The sequence below is a fragment of the Ranitomeya variabilis genome, chromosome 6 (genome assembly GCF_051348905.1).
Source record: "Ranitomeya variabilis isolate aRanVar5 chromosome 6, aRanVar5.hap1, whole genome shotgun sequence".
Taxonomy (NCBI): domain Eukaryota; kingdom Metazoa; phylum Chordata; class Amphibia; order Anura; family Dendrobatidae; genus Ranitomeya; species Ranitomeya variabilis.
The window spans coordinates 4,497,054-4,523,204 of NC_135237.1; the positions used below are offsets into that span (position 1 = coordinate 4,497,054).

A 26,151-nucleotide genomic window follows, 5' to 3' on the forward strand; every position below is an offset into this window, starting at 1 on the left:
GCTAGCCCCCTTAATCCGAGCAAACAAATTAGACAGTAGCGGCAAAGGGTACTGAAATTTGACGGTGATTTTATTGAGAAGGCGGTAATCTATACAAGGTCTCAGAGAACCATCCTTCTTGGCCACAAAAAAGAACCCTGCTCCCAACGGTGACGACAACGGGCGAATATGCCCTTTCTCCAAGGACTCCTTTATATAACTCCGCATTGCAGCGTGTTCTGGCACAGATAAATTGAACAGTCGGCCCTTCGGAAACTTACTACCAGGAATCAAATTAATAGCACAATCGCAATCCCTATGAGGAGGTAGGGCACTGGATTTGGGCTCATCAAATACATCCCGGTAATCTGACAAGAACTCAGGGACTTCAGAAGGATGGGAAGATGAAATAGACAACAATGGGACATCCCCATGTACCCCTTGACAACCCCAACTGGATACAGACATTGATTTCCAATCCAATACTGGATTATGGACCTGTAGCGATGGCAAACCCAAAACGACCACATCATGCAGATTATGCTACACCAAAAAGCGAATATCCTCCTGATGTGCAGGAGCCATGCACATGGTCAATTGAGTCCAGTACTGAGGCTTATTCTTGGCCAAAGGTGTAGCATCAATTCCTCTCAATGGAATAGGATACTGTAAGGGCTCCAAGAAGAAACCACAGCGCCTGGCAAACTCCAAGTCCATCAAATTCAGGGCAGCGCCTGAATCCACAAATGCCATAACAAAATAGGACGACAAAGAGCAAATCAGAGTAACGGACAAAAGAAATTTTGGCTGTACCATACCAATGGTGACAGACCTAGCGAACCGCTTAGTGCGCTTGGGACAATCAGAGATAGCATGAGTGGGGTCACCACAGTAAAAACACAGCCTATTCTGACGTCTGTGTACTTGCCGTTCAGCTCTGGTCAAGGTCCTGTCACATTGCATAGGCTCAGGCCTCTGCTCAGAAAACACCGCCAAATGGTGCACATTTTTGCGCTCACGTAAGCGTCAATCGATCTGAATGGCCAAGGACATAGACTCATTCAGACCAGCAGGCGTGGGGAATCCCACCATAACATCCTTAAGGGCTTCAGAAAGACCCTTTCTGAAAATTGCCGCCAGAGCACATTCATTCCACTGAGTAAGCACAGACCACTTTCTAAACTTCTGACAATATACCTCCGCTTCATCCTGACCCTGACACAAAGCTAGCAAGATTTTCTCTGCCTGATCCACTGAATCTGGTTCATCATAAAGCAATCCAAGCGCCAGAAAAAACGCATCTACATTACGCAATGCAGGATCTCCTGGCGCAAGGGAAAATGCCCAGTCTTGAGGGTCGCCACGTAGCAAAGAAATAATGATTTTTACTTGCTGAATGGGGTCACCAGAGGAGCGGGGTTTCAAAGCAAAAAACAGTCTACAATTTTTTTTGAAATTCAGGAACTTAGATCTATCCCCAGAAAACAAATCAGGAATTGGAATTCTGGGTTCTAACATCGGGTTCTGAACTACATAATCTTGAATGCCTTGTACCCTTACAGTGAGTTGATCCACACAAGAGGACAGACCTTGAATGTCCATATCTACACCTGTGTCCTGAACCACCCAGAGATTTAGGGGAAAAGAGAAACAAAACACGCTGCAGAGGAAAAAAAAAATGGTCTCAGAACTTCTCTTATCCCTCTATTGAGATGCATTAACACTTTACGGGCCAGCTGTACTGTTAAGATTGAACTGGTGGTTAGGAGCACTAGAAATGACCAGATGAGCAAACTAGCAATACAGGACGAGCTCTGGGAAGTGGGAGCTCTGCTGAACGCAACCCCTAATCCTATCACAACAACTAGAAATAGCCGTGGAGCGTTCCTGACTCTGCCTAGACGCCTCTTCACAGCCTAAGAGCTAACTACCCCTAAAGATAGAAAATACAGCCTACCTTGCCTCAGAGAAATTCCCCAAAGAAATAGGCAGCCCCCCACATATATTGACTGTGAGTTAAGATGGAAGTCACAAACACAGGAATGAAATAGGTTTCAGCAAACGAGGCCAGACTTAACTAAATAGACTGAGGATAGAAAAGGTATCTTTGCGGTCAGCATAAAAAACTAACAAAAAACCACGCAGAGTGTGCAAAAGAGAACACCGCACCGACTCACGGCGCGGTGGTGCCACTCTGCATCCTAGAGCTTCCAGCTAACAAGACAAAATCATAATAGCAAGCTGGACAAAAACATAATGGTAACAAATAAGCTAGCAGGGACTTAGCTTTTGCTTAAGTAGACAGGTCATCTGAAAGATCCAAGAAAACTGAACCAGTACTAGGACATTGACAGCTGGTATCAGGTAACGATCTGACTGGAGTTAAATAGAGCAGCCAGCCAAGACCTAAACGAGATCAGCTGGGGAAGGAACCTCAGAACCAGCAGCTCCACTCACAGCCACCAGAGGGAGTGCATGGACAGAACTCGCCGAAGTACCATTCATAACCACAGGAGGGAGTTCGAGAACAGAATTCACAACAGTCACTATAGTGATCAGTACTACACCCAGATCACCAGGATGTAGAGCGGTGATATCACTGTATATACATCACCAGTGAGAGGTCAGTATAGTGATCAGTACTACACCCAGAACACCAGGATATAGAGCGGTGATATCACTGTATATACATCACTGGTGAGAGGATACTATAGTGATCAGTACTACACCCAGATCACCAGGATAGAGAGCGGAAATATCACTGTATATACATCACTGGTGAGAGGTCAGTATAGTGATCAGTACTACACCCAGATCACCAGGATGTAGAGCGGTGATATCACTGTATATACATCACCGGCGAGAGGTCAGTACTACACCCAGATCACCAGGACATAGAGCGGAGATATCACTGTATATACATCACTGGTGAGAGGTCACTATAGTGATCAGTACTACACCTAGATCACCAGGATATAGAGCGGTGATATCACTGTATATACATCACTGGTGAGAGGTCACTATAGTGATCAGTACTACACCTAGATCACCAGGACATAGAGCAGTGATATCACTGTATATACATCACTGGTGAGAGGTCACTATAGTGATCAGTACTACACCTAGATCACCAGGACATAGAGCAGTGATATCACTGTATATACATCACCGGTGAGAGGTCAGTATAGTGATCAGTACTACACCCAGATCACCAGGATATAGAGCGGTGATATCTCTGTATATACATCACTGGTGAGAGGTCAGTATAGTGATAAGTGCTACACCCAGATCACCAGGATATAGAGCGGAGATATCACTGTATATACATCACCGGTGAGAGGTCACTATAGTGATCAGTACTACACCCAGATCACCAGGATATAGAGCGGAGATATCACTGTATATACATCACTGGTGAGAGGTCACTATAGTGATCAGTACTACACCCAGATCACCAGGATATAGAGCGGTGATATCACTGTATATACATCGAGGAGAGGAGCCGGATATCAGTGTCTCCTCCTGTGTGACCGGGGTGTGAGGAGAGGAGCCGGATATCAGTGTCTCCTCCTGTGTGACCGGGGTGTGAGGAGAGGAGCCGGATATCAGTGTCTCCTCCTGTGTGACCGGGGTGTGAGGAGAGGAGCCGGATATCAGTGTCTCCTCCTGTGTGACCGGGGTGTGAGGAGAGGAGCCGGATATCAGTGTCTCCTCCTGTGTGACCGGGGTGTGAGGAGAGGAGCCGGATATCAGTGTCTCCTGTGTGACCGGGGTGTGAGGAGAGGAGCCGGATATCAGTGTCTCCTCCTGTGTAACCAGGATGTGAGGAGAGGAGCCGGATATCAGTGTCTCCTCCTGTGTGACCAGGGTGTGAGGAGAGGAGCCGGATATCAGTGTCTCCTCCTGTGTAACCAGGATGTGAGGAGAGGAGCCGGATATCAGTGTCTCCTGATGTGTGACCGGGGTGTGAGAGGAGCCGGATATCAGAGTCTCCTCCTGTGTGACCGGGGTGTGAAGAGAGGAGCCGGATGTCAGTGTCTCCTCCTGTGTGACCGGGTGTGAGGAGAGGAGCCGGATATCAGTGCCTCCTCCTGTGTGACCGGGGTGTGAGGAGAGGAGCCGGATATCAGTGCCTCCTCCTGTGTGACCGGGGTGTGAGGAGAGGAGCCGGATATCAGTGCCTCCTCCTGTGTGACCGGGGTGTCAGGAGAGGAGCCGGATATCAGTGCCTCCTCCTGTGTGACCGGGGTGTGAGGAGAGGAGCCGGATATCAGTGTCTCCTCCCGTGTGACCGGGGTGTGAGGGGAGGAGCCGGATATCAGTGCCTCCTCCCGTGTGACCGGGGTGTGAGGAGAGGAGCCGGATATCAGTGTCTCCTCCCGTGTGACCGGGGTGTGAGGGGAGGAGCCGGATATCAGTGTCTCCTCCTGTGTGACCGGGGTGTGAGGAGAGGAGCCGGATATCAGTGTCTCCTGTGTGACCGGGGTGTGAGGAGAGGAGCCGGATATCAGTGTCTCCTCCTGTGTGACCGGGGTGTGAGGAGAGGAGCCGGATATCAGTGCCTCCTCCTGTGTGACCGGGTGTGAGGAGAGGAGCCGGATATCAGTGCCTCCTCCTGTGTGACCGGGGTGTGAGGAGAGGAGCCGGATATCAGTGTCTCCTCCTGTGTGACCGGGATGTGAGGAGAGGAGCCGGATATCAGTGCCTCCTCCTGTGTGACCGGGGTGTGAGGAGAGGAGCCGGATATCAGTGCCTCCTCCTGTGTGACCGGGGTGTGAGGAGAGGAGCCGGATATCAGTGTCTCCTCCTGTGTGACCGGGGTGTGAGGAGAGGAGCCGGATATCAGTGTCTCCTCCTGTGTGACCGGGGTGTGAGGAGAGGAGCCGGATATCAGTGTCTCCTCCTGTGTGACCGAGGTGTGAGGAGAGGAGCCGGATATCAGTGTCTCCTCCTGTGTAACCAGGATGTGAGGAGAGGAGCCGGATATCAGTGCCTCCTCCTGTGTGACCGGGTGTGAGGAGAGGAGCCGGATATCAGTGTCTCCTCCTGTGTAACCGGGGTGTGAGGAGAGGAGCCGGATATCAGTGTCTCCTCCTGTGTGACCGGGTGTGAGGAGAGGAGCCGGATATCAGTGTCTCCTCCTGTGTGACCGGTGTGTGAGGAGAGGAGCCGGATATCAGTGCCTCCTCCTGTGTGACCGGGGTGTGAGGAGAGGAGCCGGATATCAGTGTCTCCTCCTGTGTGACCGGGGTGTGAGGAGAGGAGCCGGATATCAGTGCCTCCTCCTGTGTGACCGGGTGTGAGGAGAGGAGCCGGATATCAGTGTCTCCTCCTGTGTGACCGGGTGTGAGGAGAGGAGCCGGATATCAGTGTCCTCCTGTGTGACCGGGTGTGAGGAGAGGAGCCGGATATCAGTGTCCTCCTGTGTGACCGGGTGTGAGGGGAGGAGCCGGATATCAGTGTCTCCTCCTGTGTGACCGGGGTGTGAGGAGAGGAGCCGGATATCAGTGTCTCCTCCTGTGTGACCGGGTGTGAGGAGAGGAGCCGTGTTATGACCCCAATGGCGAGGGTCTCAGAGGAACGTGGAAGTCTGCAGAATACAAAAATCCAGCTCATAGGGCAGTGGTAACTGGGTTGACCATATATCTACTCCTAACGCCAACACTAGAAGTAGCCGGGGATCATTCCTACGTTGATTCTAGATGACACGCGCCAGCCGGAGAATCTAGCTACCCCTAGTAGAGGAAAACAAAGACCTTTCTTGCCTCCAGAGAAGGGGACCCCAAAGCTGGACAGAAGCCCCCCACAAATAATGACGGTGAGGTAAGAGGAAATGACAAACACAGAAATGAACCAGGTTTAGCACAGAGAGGCCCGCTTACTGATAGCAGAATAAAGAAAGGTAACTTATATGGTCAACAAAAACCCTATCAAAATCCACACTGGAAATTCAAGAACCCCCGAACCGTCTAACGGTCCGGGGGGAGAACACCAGCCCCCTAGAGCTTCCAGCAAAGGTCAGGATACAGATTTGGAACAAGCTGGACAAAATTACAAAACCAAAACAAATAGCAAAAAGCAAAAGGCAGACTTAGCTGATATAACTGGAACCAGGATCAGTAGACAAGAGCACAGCAGACTAGCTCTGATAACTACGTTGCCAGGCATTGAACTGAAGGTCCAGGGAGCTTATATAGCAACACCCCTAACTAACGACCCAGGTGCGGATAAAAGGAATGACAGAAAAACCAGAGTCAAAAAACTAGTAACCACTAGAGGGAGCAAAAAGCAAATTCACAACAGAGCCGGATATCAGTGTCTCCTCCTGTGTGACCGGTGTGTGAGGAGAGGAGCCGGATATCAGTGTCTCCTCCTGTGTGACCGGGGTGTGAAGAGAGGAGCCGGATATCAGTGTCTCCTCCTGTGTGACCGGGGTGTGAGGGGAGGAGCCGGATATCAGTGTCTCCTCCTGTGTGACCGGGGTGTGAGGAGAGGAGCCGGATATCAGTGTCCTCCTGTGTGACCGGGGTGTGAGGAGAGGAGCCGGATATCAGTGTCTCCTCCTGTGTGACCGGGGTGTGAAGAGAGGAGCCGGATATCAGTGTCTCCTCCTGTGTGACCGGGGTGTGAGGAGAGGAGCCGGATATCAGTGTCTCCTCCTGTGTGACCGGTGTGTGAGGAGAGGAGCCGGATATCAGTGTCTCCTCCTGTGTGACCGGGGTGTGAAGAGAGGAGCCGGATATCAGTGCCTCCTCCTGTGTGACCGGGGTGTGAGGAGAGGAGCCGGATATCAGTGTCCTCCTGTGTGACCGGGGTGTGAGGAGAGGAGCCGGATATCAGTGTCTCCTCCTGTGTGACCGGGGTGTGAAGAGAGGAGCCGGATATCAGTGCCTCCTCCTGTGTGACCGGGGTGTGAGGAGAGGAGCCGGATATCAGTGTCCTCCTGTGTGAACGGGGTGTGAGGAGAGGAGCCGGATATCAGTGCCTCCTCCTGTGTGACCGGGGTGTGAGGAGAGGAGCCGGATATCAGTGTTTCCTCCTGTGTGACCGGTGTGTGAAGAGAGGAGCCGGATATCAGTGTCTCCTCCTGTGTGACCGGGGTGTGAAGAGAGGAGCCGGATATCAGTGCCTCCTCCTGTGTGACCGGGGTGTGAGGAGAGGAGCCGGATATCAGTGTCCTCCTGTGTGACCGGGGTGTGAGGAGAGGAGCCGGATATCAGTGCCTCCTCCTGTGTGACCGGGTGTGAGGAGAGGAGCCGGATATCAGTGTCTCCTCCTGTGTGACCGGGTGTGAGGAGAGGAGCCGGATATCAGTGTCTCCTCCTGTGTAACCAGGATGTGAGGAGAGGAGCCGGATATCAGTGCCTCCTCCTGTGTGACCGGGTGTGAGGAGAGGAGCCGGATATCAGTGTCTCCTCCTGTGTGACCGGTGTGTGAGGAGAGGAGCCGGATATCAGTGCCTCCTCCTGTGTGACCGGGTGTGAGGAGAGGAGCCGGATATCAGTGTCTCCTCCTGTGTGACCGGGGTGTGAAGAGAGGAGCCGGATATCAGTGCCTCCTCCTGTGTGACCGGGGTGTGAGGAGAGGAGCCGGATATCAGTGTCTCCTCCTCTGTGACCGGGGTGTGAGGAGAGGAGCCGGATATCAGTGTCTCCTCCTGTGTGACCGGGTGTGAGGAGAGGAGCCGGATATCAGTGTCTCCTCCCGTGTGACCGGGGTGTGAGGAGAGGAGCCGGATATCAGTGCCTCCTCCCGTGTGACCGGGGTGTGAGGAGAGGAGCCGGATATCAGTGTCTCCTCCTGTGTGACCGAGGTGTGAGGAGAGGAGCCGGATATCAGTGTCTCCTCCTGTGTGACCGAGGTGTGAGGAGAGGAGCCGGATATCAGTGTCTCCTCCTGTGTGACCGGGTGTGAGGAGAGGAGCCGGATATCAGTGCCTCCTCCTGTGTGACCGGGGTGTGAGGAGAGGAGCCGGATATCAGTGTCTCCTCCTCTGTGACCGGGGTGTGAGGAGAGGAGCCGGATATCAGTGTCTCCTCCTGTGTGACCGGGTGTGAGGAGAGGAGCCGGATATCAGTGTTTCCTCCTGTGTGACCGGGGTGTGAGGAGAGGAGCCGGATATCAGTGCCTCCTTCTGTGTGACCGGGGTGTGAGGAGAGGAGCCGGATATCAGTGTCTCCTCCTGTGTGACCGGGGTGTGAGGAGAGGAGCCGGATATCAGTGCCTCCTCCTGTGTGACCGGGTGTGAGGAGAGGAGCCGGATATCAGTGTCTCCTCCTGTGTGACCGGGGTGTGAGGAGAGGAGCCGGATATCAGTGTCTCCTCCCGTGTGACCGGGTGTGAGGAGAGGAGCCGGATATCAGTGCCTCCTCCTGTGTGACCGGGGTGTGAGGAGAGGAGCCGGATATCAGTGTCTCCTCCTGTGTGACCGGGGTGTGAGGAGAGGAGCCGGATATCAGTGTCTCCTCCTGTGTGACCGGGGTGTGAGGAGAGGAGCCGGATATCAGTGTCTCCTCCTGTGTGACCGGGGTGTGAGGAGAGGAGCCGGATATCAGTGCCTCCTCCCGTGTGACCGGGGTGTGAGGAGAGGAGCCGGATATCAGTGTCTCCTCCTGTGTGACCGGGGTGTGAGGAGAGGAGCCGGATATCAGTGTCTCCTCCTGTGTGACCGGGGTGTGAGGAGAGGAGCCGGATATCAGTGTCTCCTCCTGTGTGACCGGGTGTGAGGAGAGGAGCCGGATATCAGTGTCTCCTCCTGTGTGACCGGGGTGTGAGGAGAGGAGCCGGATATCAGTGTCTCCTCCTGTGTGACCGGGGTGTGAGGAGAGGAGCCGGATATCAGTGTCTCCTCCTGTGTGACCGGGGTGTGAGGAGAGGAGCCGGATATCAGTGTCTCCTCCTGTGTGACCGGGGTGTGAGGAGAGGAGCCGGATATCAGTGCCTCCTCCTGTGTGACCGGGTGTGAGGAGAGGAGCCGGATATCAGTGTCTCCTCCTGTGTGACCGGGTGTGAGGAGAGGAGCCGGATATCAGTGTCTCCTCCTGTGTGACCGGGGTGTGAGGAGAGGAGCCGGATATCAGTGTCTCCTCCTGTGTGACCGGGGTGTGAGGAGAGGAGCCGGATATCAGTGTCTCCTCCTGTGTGACCGGGGTGTGAGGAGAGGAGCCGGATATCAGTGTCTCCTCCTGTGTGACCGGGGTGTGAGGAGAGGAGCCGGATATCAGTGCCTCCTCCTGTGTGACCGGGTGTGAGGAGAGGAGCCGGATATCAGTGCCTCCTCCTGTGTGACCGGGGTGTGAGGAGAGGAGCCGGATATCAGTGTCTCCTCCTGTGTGACCGGGGTGTGAGGAGAGGAGCCGGATATCAGTGTCTCCTCCTGTGTGACCGGGTGTGAGGAGAGGAGCCGGATATCAGTGTCTCCTCCTGTGTGACCGGGGTGTGAGGAGAGGAGCCGGATATCAGTGTCTCCTCCTGTGTGACCGGGTGTGAGGAGAGGAGCCGGATATCAGTGCCTCCTCCTGTGTGACCGGGTGTGAGGAGAGGAGCCGGATATCAGTGTCTCCTCCTGTGTGACCGGTGTGTGAGGAGAGGAGCCGGATATCAGTGCCTCCTCCTGTGTGACCGGGTGTGAGGAGAGGAGCCGGATATCAGTGTCTCCTCCTGTGTGACCGGGGTGTGAAGAGAGGAGCCGGATATCAGTGCCTCCTCCTGTGTGACCGGGGTGTGAGGAGAGGAGCCGGATATCAGTGTCTCCTCCTCTGTGACCGGGGTGTGAGGAGAGGAGCCGGATATCAGTGTCTCCTCCTGTGTGACCGGGGTGTGAGGAGAGGAGCCGGATATCAGTGCCTCCTCCTGTGTGACCGGGGTGTGAGGAGAGGAGCCGGATATCAGTGTCTCCTCCCGTGTGACCGGGGTGTGAGGAGAGGAGCCGGATATCAGTGTCTCCTCCTGTGTGACCGAGGTGTGAGGAGAGGAGCCGGATATCAGTGTCTCCTCCTGTGTGACCGAGGTGTGAGGAGAGGAGCCGGATATCAGTGTCTCCTCCTGTGTGACCGGGTGTGAGGAGAGGAGCCGGATATCAGTGCCTCCTCCTGTGTGACCGGGGTGTGAGGAGAGGAGCCGGATATCAGTGTCTCCTCCTCTGTGACCGGGGTGTGAGGAGAGGAGCCGGATATCAGTGTCTCCTCCTGTGTGACCGGGTGTGAGGAGAGGAGCCGGATATCAGTGTTTCCTCCTGTGTGACCGGGGTGTGAGGAGAGGAGCCGGATATCAGTGCCTCCTTCTGTGTGACCGGGGTGTGAGGAGAGGAGCCGGATATCAGTGTCTCCTCCTGTGTGACCGGGTGTGAGGAGAGGAGCCGGATATCAGTGTCTCCTCCTGTGTGACCGGGGTGTGAGGAGAGGAGCCGGATATCAGTGTCTCCTCCTGTGTGACCGGGGTGTGAGGAGAGGAGCCGGATATCAGTGTCTCCTCCCGTGTGACCGGGTGTGAGGAGAGGAGCCGGATATCAGTGCCTCCTCCTGTGTGACCGGGGTGTGAGGAGAGGAGCCGGATATCAGTGTCTCCTCCTGTGTGACCGGGTGTGAGGAGAGGAGCCGGATATCAGTGTCTCCTCCTGTGTGACCGGGGTGTGAGGAGAGGAGCCGGATATCAGTGTCTCCTCCTGTGTGACTGGGGTGTGAGGAGAGGAGCCGGATATCAGTGTCTCCTCCCGTGTGACCGGGGTGTGAGGAGAGGAGCCGGATATCAGTGTCTCCTCCTGTGTGACCGGGGTGTGAGGAGAGGAGCCGGATATCAGTGTCTCCTCCTGTGTGACCGGGGTGTGAGGAGAGGAGCCGGATATCAGTGTCTCCTCCTGTGTGACCGGGTGTGAGGAGAGGAGCCGGATATCAGTGTCTCCTCCTGTGTGACCGGGGTGTGAGGAGAGGAGCCGGATATCAGTGTCTCCTCCTGTGTGACCGGGGAGTGAGGAGAGGATCCGGATATCAGTGTCTCCTCCCGTGTGACCGGGGTGTGAGGAGAGGAGCCGGATATCAGTGCCTCCTCCCGTGTGACCGGGGTGTGAGGAGAGGAGCCGGATATCAGTGCCTCCTCCTGTGTGACCGGGTGTGAGGAGAGGAGCCGGATATCAGTGCCTCCTCCTGTGTGACCGGGGTGTGAGGAGAGGAGCCGGATATCAGTGTCTCCTCCTGTGTGACCGGGGTCTGAGGAGAGGAGCCGGATATCAGTGCCTCCTCCTGTGTGACCGGGGTGTGAGGAGAGGAGCCGGATATCAGTGTCTCCTCCTGTGTGACCGGGTGTGAGGGGAGGAGCCGGATATCAGTGTCTCCTCCTGTGTGACCGGGGTGTGAGGAGAGGAGCCGGATATCAGTGTCTCCTCCTGTGTGACCGGGGTGTGAGGAGAGGAGCCGGATATCAGTGTCTCCTCCTGTGTGACCGGGGTGTGAGGAGAGGAGCCGGATATCAGTGCCTCCTCCTGTGTGACCGGGTGTGAGGAGAGGAGCCGGATATCAGTGTCTCCTCCTGTGTGACCGGGGTGTGAAGAGAGGAGCCGGATATCAGTGCCTCCTCCTGTGTGACCGGGGTGTGAGGAGAGGAGCCGGATATCAGTGTCTCCTCCTCTGTGACCGGGGTGTGAGGAGAGGAGCCGGATATCAGTGTCTTCTCCTGTGTGACCGGGGAGTGAGGAGAGGAGCCGGATATCAGTGCCTCCTCCTGTGTGACCGGGGTGTGAGGAGAGGAGCCGGATATCAGTGTCTCCTCCTGTGTGACCGGGTGTGAGGGGAGGAGCCGGATATCAGTGTCTCCTCCTGTGTGACCGGGGTGTGAGGAGAGGAGCCGGATATCAGTGCCTCCTCCTGTGTGACCGGGGTGTGAGGAGAGGAGCCGGATATCAGTGTCTCCTCCTGTGTGACCGGGGTGTGAGGAGAGGAGCCGGATATCAGTGTGTCCTCCTGTGTGACCGGGGTGTGAGGAGAGGAGCCGGATATCAGTGTCTCCTCCTGTGTGACCGGGGTGTGAGGAGAGGAGCCGGATATCAGTGTCTCCTCCTGTGTGACCGGGGTGTGAGGAGAGGAGCCGGATATCAGTGCCTCCTCCCGTGTGACCGGGCTGTGAGGAGAGGAGCCGGATATCAGTGTCTCCTCCTGTGTGACCGGGGTGTGAGGAGAGGAGCCGGATATCAGTGCCTCCTCCTGTGTGACCGGGGTGTGAGGAGAGGAGCCGGATATCAGTGTCTCCTCCTGTGTGACCGGGGTGTGAGGAGAGGAGCCGGATATCAGTGTCTCCTCCCGTGTGACCGGGGTGTGAGGAGAGGAGCCGGATATCAGTGCCTCCTCCCGTGTGACCGGGGTGTGAGGAGAGGAGCCGGATATCAGTGTCTCCTCCTGTGTGACCGGGGTGTGAGGAGAGGAGCCGGATATCAGTGTCTCCTCCTGTGTGATCGGGGTGTGAGGAGAGGAGCCGGATATCAGTGTCTCCTCCTGTGTGATCGGGGTGTGAGGAGAGGAGCCGGATATCAGTGCCTCCTCCTGTGTGACCGGGGTGTGAGGAGAGGAGCCGGATATCAGTGTCTCCTCCTGTGTGACCGGGGTGTGAGGAGAGGAGCCGGATATCAGTGTCTCCTCCTGTGTGACCGGGGTGTGAGGAGAGGAGCCGGATATCAGTGTCTCCTCCTGTGTGACCGGGGTGTGAGGAGAGGAGCCGGATATCAGTGCCTCCTCCCGTGTGACCGGGGTGTGAGGAGAGGAGCCGGATATCAGTGTCTCCTCCTGTGTGACCGGGGTCTGAGGAGAGGAGCCGGATATCAGTGTCTCCTCCTGTGTGACCGGGGTGTGAGGAGAGGAGCCGGATATCAGTGCCTCCTCCCGTGTGACCGGGGTGTGAGGAGAGGAGCCGGATATCAGTGTCTCCTCCTGTGTGACCGGGGTGTGAGGAGAGGAGCCGGATATCAGTGCCTCCTCCTGTGTGACCGGGGTGTGAGGAGAGGAGCCGGATATCAGTGTCTCCTCCTGTGTGACCGGTGTGTGAGGAGAGGAGCCGGATATCAGTGTCTCCTCCTGTGTGACCGGGGAGTGAGGAGAGGAGCCGGATATCAGTGCCTCCAACTGTGTGACCGGGGTGTGAGGAGAGGAGCCGGATATCAGTGTCTCCTCCTGTGTGACCGGGGTGTGAGGAGAGGAGCCGGATATCAGTGTCTCCTCCTGTGTGACCGGGGAGTGAGGAGAGGAGCCGGATATCAGTGCCTCCTCCTGTGTGACCGGGGTGTGAGGAGAGGAGCCGGATATCAGTGTCTCCTCCTGTGTGACCGGGGTGTGAGGAGAGGAGCCGGATATCAGTGTCTCCTCCTGTGTGACCGGGGTGTGAGGAGAGGAGCCGGATATCAGTGTCTCCTCCTGTGTGACCGGGGAGTGAGGAGAGGAGCCGGATATCAGTGTCTCCTCCTGTGTGACCGGGGTGTGAGGAGAGGAGCCGGATATCAGTGCCTCCTCCCGTGTGACCGGGGTGTGAGGAGAGGAGCCGGATATCAGTGTCTCCTCCTGTGTGACCGGGGTCTGAGGAGAGGAGCCGGATATCAGTGTCTCCTCCTGTGTGACCGGGGTGTGAGGAGAGGAGCCGGATATCAGTGCCTCCTCCCGTGTGACCGGGGTGTGAGGAGAGGAGCCGGATATCAGTGTCTCCTCCTGTGTGACCGGGGTGTGAGGAGAGGAGCCGGATATCAGTGCCTCCTCCTGTGTGACCGGGGTGTGAGGAGAGGAGCCGGATATCAGTGTCTCCTCCTGTGTGACCGGTGTGTGAGGAGAGGAGCCGGATATCAGTGTCTCCTCCTGTGTGACCGGGGAGTGAGGAGAGGAGCCGGATATCAGTGCCTCCTCCTGTGTGACCGGGGTGTGAGGAGAGGAGCCGGATATCAGTGTCTCCTCCTGTGTGACCGGGGTGTGAGGAGAGGAGCCGGATATCAGTGTCTCCTCCTGTGTGACCGGTGTGTGAGGAGAGGAGCCGGATATCAGTGTCTCCTCCTGTGTGACCGGGGAGTGAGGAGAGGAGCCGGATATCAGTGCCTCCTCCTGTGTGACCGGGGTGTGAGGAGAGGAGCCGGATATCAGTGTCTCCTCCTGTGTGACCGGGGTGTGAGGAGAGGAGCCGGATATCAGTGTCTCCTCCTGTGTGACCGGGGTCTGAGGAGAGGAGCCGGATATCAGTGTCTCCTCCTGTGTGACCGGGGTGTGAGGAGAGGAGCCGGATATCAGTGCCTCCTCCCGTGTGACCGGGGTGTGAGGAGAGGAGCCGGATATCAGTGTCTCCTCCTGTGTGACCGGGGTGTGAGGAGAGGAGCCGGATATCAGTGCCTGCTCCTGTGTGACCGGGGTGTGAGGAGAGGAGCCGGATATCAGTGTCTCCTCCTGTGTGACCGGGGTGTGAGGAGAGGAGCCGGATATCAGTGTCTCCTGTGTGACCGTGGTGTGAGGAGAGGAGCCGGATATCAGTGCCTCCTCCTGTGTGACCGGGGTGTGAGGAGAGGAGCCGGATATCAGTGTCTCCTCCTGTGTGACCGGTGTGTGAGGAGAGGAGCCGGATATCAGTGTCTCCTCCTGTGTGACCGGGGAGTGAGGAGAGGAGCCGGATATCAGTGCCTCCTCCTGTGTGACCGGGGTGTGAGGAGAGGAGCCGGATATCAGTGTCTCCTCCTGTGTGACCGGGGTGTGAGGAGAGGAGCCGGATATCAGTGTCTCCTCCTGTGTGACCGGGGTGTGAGGAGAGGAGCCGGATATCAGTGTCTCCTCCTGTGTGACCGGGGTGTGAGGAGAGGAGCCGGATATCAGTGCCTCCTCCTGTGTGACCGGGGTGTGAGGAGAGGAGCCGGATATCAGTGTCTCCTCCTGTGTGACCGGGGTGTGAGGAGAGGAGCCGGATATCAGTGTCTCCTCCTGTGTGACCGGGGTGTGAGGAGAGGAGCCGGATATCAGTGCCTCCTCCTGTGTGACCGGGGAGTGAGGAGAGGAGCCGGATATCAGTGTCTCCTCCTGTGTGACCGGGGTGTGAGGAGAGGAGCCGGATATCAGTGCCTCCTCCTGTGTGACGGGGGTGTGAGGAGAGGAGCCGGATATCAGTGTCTCCTCCTGTGTGACCGGGGTGTGAGGAGAGGAGCCGGATATCAGTGTCTCCTCCTGTATGACCGGGGTGTGAGGAGAGGAGCCGGATATCAGTGTCTCCTCCTGTGTGATCGGGGTGTGAGGAGAGGAGCCAGATATCAGTGTCTCCTCCTGTGTGGCCGGGTGTGAGGAGAGGAGCCGGATATCAGTGTCTCCTCCTGTGTGACCGGGGTGTGAGGAGAGGAGCCGGATATCAGTGTCTCCTCCCGTGTGACCGGGGTGTGAGGAGAGGAGCCGGATATCAGTGTCTCCTCCTGTGTGACCGGGGTGTGAGGAGAGGAGCCGGATATCAGTGCCTCCTCCTGTGTGACCGGGGTGTGAGGAGAGGAGCCGGATATCAGTGTCTCCTCCTGTGTAACCAGGATGTGAGGAGAGGAGCCGGATATCAGTGTCTCCTCCTGTGTGACCGGGGTGTGAGGAGAGGAGCCGGATATCAGTGCCTCCTCCTGTGTGAGCGGGGAGTGAGGAGAGGAGCCGGATATCAGTGTCTCCTCCTGTGTGACCGGTGTGTGAGGAGAGGAGCCGGATATCAGTGTCTCCTCCTGTGTGACCGGGGTGTGAGGAGAGGAGCCGGATATCAGTGCCTCCTCCTGTGTGATCGGGGTGTGTCACGATTCACTCCGTGACTGTCAGGATCCCTTAGCCGCTGCCCACAATCTGTCACGGACGGGGGTGACCTTAGACCAGCAGACGGCTATCACATGTGCAGGGGGCTTATCCTAGTTATCCCTCCACTGCCACAATGTGATGAAAAAAAAAAACACACACGAGGCTATTGACCTCTTAGTTTACAGCAGGGGCTTATTTTAGGTATCCCACTGCTCTTCAATATACCATGAACTGCAGGGATTTGTGTATCCCGCTTACAGTTCCACTTAAACCTTGCAGCTCTCTGGCGCCCCCCTTTCTGTCAGGTCAGATTAGGTACTGCACCTGGGGTAATTAGTCGCCAGAAACGCTGCCTGCTATGTACTGGCTATTGGGTGTACTGCAGCGATGCGATAACTACTCCCGCTCAGGCAGGACCAATAATTATCAAGCCGCAGTCGCTACAGTGACCCCCCAAAAGCCGGCACACGGTCGCTGCCACCAGCTCCAATTGAACGGGTCTGGAGCAAACCCCAAAAAACAGTAGCGTAATTCCCTTCAGAGACAGGGTACGGTTTAGGGCAGGAAGAACGAACTAGTATTAAATAGGATACCCCATAAATGATTTTAGGCAGTGTTTATAAAATATTTTACAAAGATGTTACAAATGAGACAATTGCAAATATGTACAAGGTAATTATAAAAATAAAAGGATTAAAGGAAGAAAAGATAACTCACATGTTCTTAGATCATTGCATTGCAGGCAACAGGCTAGGAGCTTTCCATCTATCCCAGTGCATTGGGCACTCGCAGTCTGGTCGCTTCAGGTAAAAACTCACAACTCTGCTCTCTTGGATGCCTGCCAGCACTTAAAACCTACAGTCTGTGACCTCACAGAAAGGGCTTGGTTTTCCAACTCCTCCTACCTCTTCGGTTTCACTAACTGGGCATTAAATATATCTGATGCCCGTATCTTCGCTACAGAACATAAAATAATCGCACCATACCCATCGTTCATCTCATAGTATCGTGGGCATTCCGATGAGATCAAATATGCCCTGTCTGGGATACATATTTACAGAGAAATCCCTACTTCTTCACCAGATGGAGTTAGACGCCCGTATTTAGAGTGATGCGTAGATCCTCCGAGTGTGATTATGACGATATATTTTGGTGTTCGTAACTTAAACGGTTTGCATAATATCTTCCAAAAACAGGACAAAGAAATCCCATGCATTCTAGAAGTTTCTCTAACAGTTCCTGCTAACCCAAATTTCTCTTGCAGCTATGCCCGTCGTAAATACCTTTCGTCAATAAAACTCCCCCACAAGGCAAGCTCTTCTACACAGACAGCTAGAAACACAGGGAAAGAAAGAGAACCAGAGAGAAGGGGGGTTTAGCCCCCGCATGCTAGCAGGAAAACTAACTTATGATATTTCATACCATATCGTGACACCTCCCCCTTTTAGCGTGCGCTACGGCGGCAGGACCTCTCGGTATGCCTCCATGCGCACGTCCGTGGGTTCACCCTGGCGGGAGAGTCCATCTGCATTACCATGCTCTTTGCCCGCTTTGTGTTTAACGGTGAAGTCAAATTGCTGAAGGGCAAGGCTCCAGCGTAGCAACCTGCCGTTGGTTCCACACATGGTGCTTAGCCAGCGCAAAGGGTTGTGGTCGGTCACCACCGTGAAGGTGCGACCGTACAAGTAGGGCTGCAAGCGCTGCAGGGCCCAGACTATGGCCAGGCACTCCTTCTCAATGGTGGAGTAGGCCACTTCCCTCGGCAAAAGTTTCCGGCTCAGGTACAACACGGGGTGCTCTTGGTCCTCCGAGTCAACCTGGCTGAGCACAGCACCAAGGCCAAACTCGCTGGCGTCGGTCTGTACCAAGAACGGTCGACTGCTGTCGACTGCTTTCAACACAGGGGCGTTGCACAGTGCGGTCTTCAACGCCTGGAAGGCCCCCTCACAGCCATCTGTCCAGTTGACGATGTGGGGTAGCTTCTTCCTGGTGAGGTCCGTCAAAGGTTTTGCCAGGCTACTATAGTGCTGCACGAAGCGCCTATAGTACCCTGCAGTGCCCAGGAAGGACATCACCTGTTTCTTGTTCCTGGGAGTGGGCCAGTTCACGATCACGCCCACTTTGTCAGGCTCCGGTTTCAGGGTGTTTCCACCTACCCGGTGCCCCAGGTAGTGAACCTCCCTCATGCCCATCTGGCACTTTCCCGGCTTGATAGTCAGTCCTGCTCGGTGAATTCGCCCGAGCACCTCCTCGAGATGCTGCAGGTGTTCCTCCCAGGAGGGACTGAAGATGGCAATGTCATCTAAGTACGCCACGGCGTACTTCTCCAGTCCCTGAAGCAGGAGATTGACCATCCGCTGAAAAGTGGCAGGGGCATTCTTCATGCCGAAGGGCATGACCGTGGACTCGTACAGTCCAAAGGGTGTGATAAAGGCGGACTTCTCCTGCGCCTCGGGGCTCAGGGGAATCTGCCAGTATCCGCGACTCAGATCCATTATTGTCAGGTATTCTGCGCCAGCTAACTTCTCAAGCAGCTCCTCGATGCGCGGCATTGGGTGCGCGTCAGAGGCTGTAATGGCGTTGAGCCCCCTGTAGTCCACGCAGAACCGGGTGGTCCGGTCCTTCTTTGGCACGAGAACTACAGGTGAGGCCCACGCGCTCTTTGACCGTCGAATCACCCCCAGCTGTAACATCTCATCGATCTCCTGGCGCATAATCTGCTTCACCTGGTCAGAGATTCGATAGGGTGTTCGCCGTAGTGGGGCGTGATTCCCGGTGTCCACCTCGTGGACCGCTAACTCAGTCCTTCCAGGCCGGTTGGAGAACACGACCCGGAAGGGTTCCAGTGTGGTTTGCAACTGCAACCGCTGTGGTTCATCTAGCAAGGCGCTTACCTCCACGTCCTCAATGGACCCACGGGCCTTGGCTTGGGCCAGCATGTCCAGGAGGGCGTCTTCCTCCCCTTCTTCGGGTGCGCTGCAGACCGGTAGGACGAAAGGTTCACGTTCGTGATGAGCCTTCATCATGTTGACGTGAAAGGCCTTTCGCCTACCCCGAGTGTGGTCAAGCGTGACCACGTAGGTGACCGGGTTGAGCTGTTGGTGGACGACGTATGGGCCCTCCCAGGCTGCCTGAAGCTTATCCGTTGGTACAGGAACCAGCACCCACACCTTTTGACCCACATGGTAGGTCCGCTCCCGGGCGTTCTGGTCGTACCAGTGCTTCTGATCAGCCTGAGCCTGCGTCATGTTGTCATGCACCAACTGCGTCAAGGTCTGCATCTTGTCACGGAAGCGCAGGACATACTCCACTATGGACACTTCAGAAGGGTTCGGCTCCTCTTCCCAGGATTCTCTTACCAACCCAAGGGGTCCCCGGACTCGCCTGCCGTACAGGAGCTCGAAGGGGGAGAACCCCGTCGAGGCCTGCGGAACCTCTCGGTAAGCAAATAGCAGGTGTGGGAGGTACCGCTCCCAGTCGCGCCCTTGTGTCTCAACCAGCATGCGTAGCATCTGTTTGAGGGTACCATTGAAGCGTTCACACAAGCCATTGGTCTGTGGGTGATACGCACTCGATACCAGGTGCTTCACCTGCATTTTCTTACAGAGAGCCTCCATTAGGTGAGACATAAATTGGGTCCCTCGATCAGTAAGCATTTCCCTGGGAAATCCTACCCGTGAAAAGATGGCCAACAGGGCATCCGCCACCTTATCTGCCCTAGTTGACGACAGAGCTACTGCCTCTGGGTACCGGGTAGCATAGTCTACCACAGTAAGAATAAATCGCTTTCCAGAGCTGCTGGAGACGGCCAGCGGGCCCACAATGTCCACCGCAATCCTCTGGAAAGGCTCCTCTATCACTGGCAAAGGGATCAGGGGAGCCTTAAGAGCAGGCCCCGCCTTCCCCACTCTTTGACAGGTGATACAGGAGCGGCAGTAGTTTGACACATCTGTCCCCATCTTAGGCCAATAGAAGTGTTGAGACAGCCGGGCCTTAGTTTTGCTGATCCCCAAGTGTCCAGCTAGCGGGATCTCATGGGCAATCCGCAACAACTCACCCCGGAATTGCTGTGGGACGACCAGCTGTCTTTCCCTCAACCACTCCTTTTGTGATTCTCCGGGTACTGTCTCCCGGTACAACCTTCCTCCTTCCCAGAACACCTTCTCCTTATCAGTTTCAGAGAATGACGTCCCGGCGAGTTGTCTCAAACTCTCTAGGCTCGCATCTGTGTGCAGAGCGGCCTGAAACTCCTGGCTAGGGGAAGCCAGAAGTGACGTCAGGGTCCCTTCCCCACGGGAGCCCTCTGGGACCTGCACTGGGTCCACCTCTGGTTCAGTCACACTGATGACTGAGGAGGGTCCGGGAGGCAAACAGTTATCTGCGTTCCGGGCACTCTGACTGCGGGTGACAGCAGCTACGTAGGCTGTCTCCCCGGGGGTTTCTACAGACCCATCAGCTGATGCTGCTATGGGCTCTACCTCCCCATCCTCCCCCATTACCTCAGGAGCATTGCTACTTATGGGCCAGTTACCTTCCTCGGTGGCACTGGTCAATTTCATGGCGTCACCTGTCTCACGGTTCCCATGTATCTCCCCATTTCTTGTAGCACCGACACTTGCCCCTGCTAGGGGTTCCTCAGCCGTCTCACTCCGCAGAGGGACTTGGCTGAGCACTCCTGTACCTATGGACACATCAACTTTCACAGAAACATCATTATCAGATACAGTTGGCACAGGTACAACATTTCCCCCATCAATCCTAGGGAAAAAATGGTTAACAGATGCATCATTACAAGATAAAGCATGGTCAGGTAACACATGCGATTTCCCATCATCATCATCATCAGGGTTAACGTTACCCTTATTAGCAGATTGGGGAGGGGTGTCAGGGACGTAGTATGCAAACAACCTCCCCAAATCAGTCCCCAACAAAACATCAGTGGGCAAATTATCAGACAGCCCCACTTCTTTCACCCCGCTCCCGGCACCCCAATCAATAAAAACCCGGGCCATCGGTAAGGGACAGCTGATGCCCCCAATCCCAGTGACAGTTAGGGTTTTCCCCGGAATGATTTCTTCAGGGGCCGCCAGTTCGGGTCGGATGAGGGTTCGTTCAGCCCCGGTGTCCTTGAGGCCTGTAGCAACACGACCTCCCACAGTGACATGCTGTACGTTATCACACCCCCTCCCAACCACACCACCCACCAAAAGAACGGCTGCATTAGGCCCTGGGGCCTGGGATGAGGGGTTCTTCTGCCTGGCTGGACATTGGTGACTGAGGTGTCCAGTCTGCCTGCAGTGGTAACACTGGCGAAGTTCGGTGGTAGGTCTGGTGCTGTTGGCCATGGGGACAGGACCTCTGGTGTGTTGGCTGGCAGGGGTACTGGCGTTGGCTGCAGGCTTACCCCCTCTCCAGCTGGTGGTGACTGGCTTCCGCACTTCCGATCTACGGTTGGCCTCATAGGCATCGGCAATCTGCGCTGCTTTCGTCACATCGTTGGGTTCTCTGTCCATCACGAACTGTCGCACTTCAGTTGGGCAAAGACGGAAGAACTGGTCTTTGATCATCAGGTCTCGCAGCTGTGTAAAGGTGGTCACTGACAGTCCTTGGGTCCACTGGTCAAAGTGGGTCCCCAGTCTATGCACCACATCACTGTAACTGTCGTGTGGGCCACGTAGGAGGGTCCGAAACTTTTTACGGTACACCTCGGGTGTAAGCTGGTACTTAGCTATGAGAGCCTGCTTGATGGCCTCATAGTCACCATCTTGTTCTTGAGGGAGTGCAGCAAACGCCTCCAGAGCTTTTCCTCTCAGCCCTGGTGTCAGGTATCGTGCCCATTCTTGTGTAGGCAGCTGGTACTGTCTGCAGGCTTTCTCAAAGGCCCGCAGAAAAGTGTCCAAGTCCCCATCCTTTTCCATAACAGGAAAGTGGTCGGGCCGGGGCTTTGGTGTCTGAGCGCTGCTGGGCTCACGGCTCTGGGCAGTGGAAGGGTTCCCCCCCCGCCGGAGCATCTCCAGTTCATGTTCTCGCTGGGCTTGGCGCTCGGCTCGCTGGGCCTGGGCCTCTCGCTCGGCTCGCTGGGCCTCTCGCTCGGCTCTCTCTGCCTCTCGCTGGGCCTCTCGCTCGGCTTGCTCCTGGTATTGCTGGATCAGCTGCAGACGTCTCTCTAGGTCATCTGCAGAGCATTGTTGCAGAGCCAGCTGCAGGCGGAGGTCTGCGCCCCCCTGGTTGCCAGTAGGGCCCGTATTCTGTGGTTGGACCTCGGCTGCAGCACCATGCTCGCTTGTGCCGGCTTCTGCGGCCTCTGGGCTCTGTGGCCTGGCTTGGTCTGCTTCAAATTGCACCAGTTCAGCGACCATTTGAGCCTTGGACTTGTCCTGGGGTTTCAGGCCATGGTACATGCATATCACAGCAAGAGTGTCCCTCTTCTGCTGGGTGTACCAGGCTTCTCCTTTCGTTGCCATGGTTGCCAAATAAAAGATAGGATAGAAAAACGAAGAAAAAGGGAGGGGATAATCACCAGTACACACAATTGTCTCAAGACTAATAAACACTGAGTTCGTTCTCCAAACTTATTTGCGCAGAGTTCTCGCAAGAACTTCCTGCAAGTTTTTAGTGAGAGGAATGATTACTCAAACCAAATCACTAATGCTCTAATATCCCACCGCCTTGCCACCAATTTGTCACGATTCACTCCGTGACTGTCAGGATCCCTTAGCCGCTGCCCACAATCTGTCACGGACGGGGGTGACCTTAGACTAGCAGACGGCTATCACATGTGCAGGGGGCTTATCCTAGTTATCCCTCCACTGCCACAATGTGATGAAAAAAAAAAACACACACGAGGCTATTGACCTCTTAGTTTACAGCAGGGGCTTATTTTAGGTATCCCACTGCTCTTCAATATACCATGAACTGCAGGGATTTGTGTATCCCGCTTACAGTTCCACTTAAACCTTGCAGCTCTCTGGCGCCCCCCTTTCTGTCAGGTCAGATTAGGTACTGCACCTGGGGTAATTAGTCGCCAGAAACGCTGCCTGCTATGTACTGGCTATTGGGTGTACTGCAGCGATGCGATAACTACTCCCGCTCAGGCAGGACCAATAATTATCAAGCCGCAGTCGCTACAGTGACCCCCCAAAAGCCGGCACACGGTCGCTGCCACCAGCTCCAATTGAACGGGTCTGGAGCAAACCCCAAAAAACAGTAGCGTAATTCCCTTCAGAGACAGGGTACGGTTTAGGGCAGGAAGAACGAACTAGTATTAAATAGGATACCCCATAAATGATTTTAGGCAGTGTTTATAAAATATTTTACAAAGATGTTACAAATGAGACAATTGCAAATATGTACAAGGTAATTATAAAAATAAAAGGATTAAAGGAAGAAAAGATAACTCACATGTTCTTAGATCATTGCATTGCAGGCAACAGGCTAGGAGCTTTCCATCTATCCCAGTGCATTGGGCACTCGCAGTCTGGTCGCTTCAGGTAAAAACTCACAACTCTGCTCTCTTGGATGCCTGCCAGCACTTAAAACCTACAGTCTGTGACCTCACAGAAAGGGCTTGGTTTTCCAACTCCTCCTACCTCTTCGGTTTCACTAACTGGGCATTAAATATATCTGATGCCCGTATCTTCGCTACAGAACATAAAATAATCGCACCATACCCATCGTTCATCTCATAGTATCGTGGGCATTCCGATGAGATCAAATATGCCCTGTCTGGGATACATATTTACAGAGAAATCCCTACTTCTTCACCAGATGGAGTTAGACGCCCGTATTTAGAGTGATGCGTAGATCCTCCGAGTGTGATTATGACGATATATTTTGGTGTTCGTAACTTAAACGGTTTGCATAATATCTTCCAAAAACAGAACAAAGAAATCCCATGCATTCTAGAAGTTTCTCTAACAGTTCCTGCTAACCCAAATTTCTCTTGCAGCTATGCCCGTCGTAAATACCTTTCGTCAATAAAACTCCCCCACAAGGCAAGCTCTTCTACACAGACAGCTAGAAACACAGGGAAAGAAAGAGAACCAGAGAGAAGGGGGGTTTAGCCCCCGCATGCTAGCAGGAAAACTAACTTATGATATTTCATACCATATCGTGACAGGGTGTGAGGAGAGGAGCCGGATATCAGTGCCTCATCCTGTGTGACCGGGGTGTGAGGAGAGGAGCCGGATATCAGTGCCTCATCCTGTGTGACCGGGGTGTGAGGAGAGGAGCCGGATATCAGTGTCTCCTCCTGTGTGACCGGGGTGTGAGGAGAGGAGCCGGATATCAGTGCCTCCTCCTGTGTGACCGGGGTGTGAGGAGAGGAGCCGGATATCAGTGCCTCCTCCTGTGTGACCGGGGTGTGAGGAGAGGAGCCGGATATCAGTGTCTCCTCCTGTGTGACCGGGTGTGAGGAGAGGAGCCGGATATCAGTGTCTCCTCCTGTGTGACCGGGGTGTGAGGAGAGGAGCCGGATATCAGTGCCTCCTCCTGTGTGACCGGGGTGTGAGGAGAGGAGCCGGATATCAGTGTCTCCTCCTGTGTGACCGGGTGTGAGGAGAGGAGCCGGATATCAGTGTCTCCTCCTGTGTGACCGGGGTGTGAGGAGAGGAGCCGGATATCAGTGTCTCCTGTGTGACCGGGGTGTGAGGAGAGGAGCCGGATATCAGTGTCTCCTCCTGTGTGACCGGGTGTGAGGAGAGGAGCCGGATATCAGTGTCTCCTCCTGTGTGACCGGGTGTGAGGAGAGGAGCCGGATGTCAGTGTCTCCTCCTGTGTGACCGGGTGTGAGGAGAGGAGCCGGATGTCAGTGTCTCCTCCTGTGTGACCGGGGTGTGAGGAGAGGAGCCGGATATCAGTGTCTCCTCCTGTGTGACCGGGTGTGAGGAGAGGAGCCGGATGTCAGTGTCTCCTGTGTGACCGGGGTGTGAGGAGAGGAGCCGGATATCAGTGTCTCCTCCTGTGTGACCGGGGTGTGAGGAGAGGAGCCGGATATCAGTGTCTCCTCCTGTGTGACCGAGGTGTGAGGAGAGGAGCCGGATATCAGTGTCTCCTCCTGTGTGACCGGGTGTGAGGAGAGGAGCCGGATATCAGTGTCTCCTCCTGTGTGACCGGGGTGTGAGGAGAGGAGCCGGATATCAGTGTCTCCTCCTGTGTGACCGGGGTGTGAGGAGAGGAGCCGGATATCAGTGTCTCCTCCTGTGTGACCGGGGTGTGAGGAGAGGAGCCGGATATCAGTGCCTCCTCCTGTGTGACCGGGGTGTGAGGAGAGGAGCCGGATGTCAGTGTCTCCTCCTGTGTGACCGGGGTGTGAGGAGAGGAGCCGGATATCAGTGTCTCCTCCTGTGTGACCGCGGTGTGAGGAGAGGAGCCGGATATCAGTGTCTCCTGTGTGACCGGGGTGTGAGGAGAGGAGCCGGATATCAGTGTCTCCTCCTGTGTGACCGGGTGTGAGGAGAGGAGCCGGATATCAGTGTCTCTTCCTGTGTGACCGGGGTGTGAGGAGAGGAGCCGGATGTCAGTGTCTCCTCCTGTGTGACCGGGGTGTGAGGAGAGGAGCCGGATATCAGTGTCTCCTCCTGTGTGACCGCGGTGTGAGGAGAGGAGCCGGATATCAGTGTCTCCTGTGTGACCGGGGTGTGAGGAGAGGAGCCGGATATCAGTGTCTCCTCCTGTGTGACCGGGTGTGAGGAGAGGAGCCGGATATCAGTGTCTCTTCCTGTGTGACCGGGGTGTGAGGAGAGGAGCCGGATATCAGTGTCTCTTCCTGTGTGACCGGGGTGTGAGGAGAGGAGCCGGATATCAGTGTCTCCTCCCGTGTGACCGGGGTGTGAGGAGAGGAGCCGGATATCAGTGCCTCCTCCTGTGTGACCGGGGTGTGAGGAGAGGAGCCGGATATCAGTGTCTCCTCCTGTGTGACCGGGATGTGAGGAGAGGAGCCGGATATCAGTGTCTCCTCCTGTGTGACCGGGGAGTGAGGAGAGGAGCCGGATATCAGTGTCTCCTCCTGTGTGACCGGGGTGTGAGGAGAGGAGCCGGATATCAGTGTCTCCTCCTGTGTGACCGGGGTGTGAGGAGAGGAGCCGGATATCAGTGTCTCCTCCTGTGTGACCGGGGTGTGAGGAGAGGAGCCGGATATCAGTGTCTCCTCCTGTGTGACCGGGGTGTGAGGAGAGGAGCCGGATATCAGTGTCTCCTCCTGTGTGACCGGGGTGTGAGGAGAGGAGCCGGATATCAGTGTCTCCTCCTGTGTGACCGAGTGTGAGGAGAGGAGCCGGATATCAGTGCCTCCTTCTGTGTGACCGGGGTGTGAGGAGAGGAGCCGGATATCAGTGCCTCCTCCTGTGTGACCGGGTGTGAGGAGAGGAGCCGGATATCAGTGTCTCCTCCTGTGTGACCGGGGAGTGAGGAG

The 26,151-nt window shown here is 55.5% G+C and overlaps 1 protein-coding gene across 1 annotated transcript; it reads right to left on the reverse strand.

Moving 5' to 3' along the window:
* Positions 1 to 269: 269 nt before the first annotated feature.
* Positions 270 to 22,386, reverse strand: LOC143782159 (uncharacterized). Its single transcript, XM_077269299.1, has 2 exons — positions 21,145 to 22,386; positions 270 to 295 (listed from the first exon to the last, which is right to left on the reverse strand). The coding sequence occupies exons 1-2, from the start codon at positions 22,202 to 22,204 to the stop codon at positions 270 to 272; spliced, it is 1,086 nt and encodes a 361-aa protein (XP_077125414.1). The 5' UTR covers positions 22,205 to 22,386.
* Between the last annotated feature and the right edge of the window lie 3,765 nt (positions 22,387 to 26,151).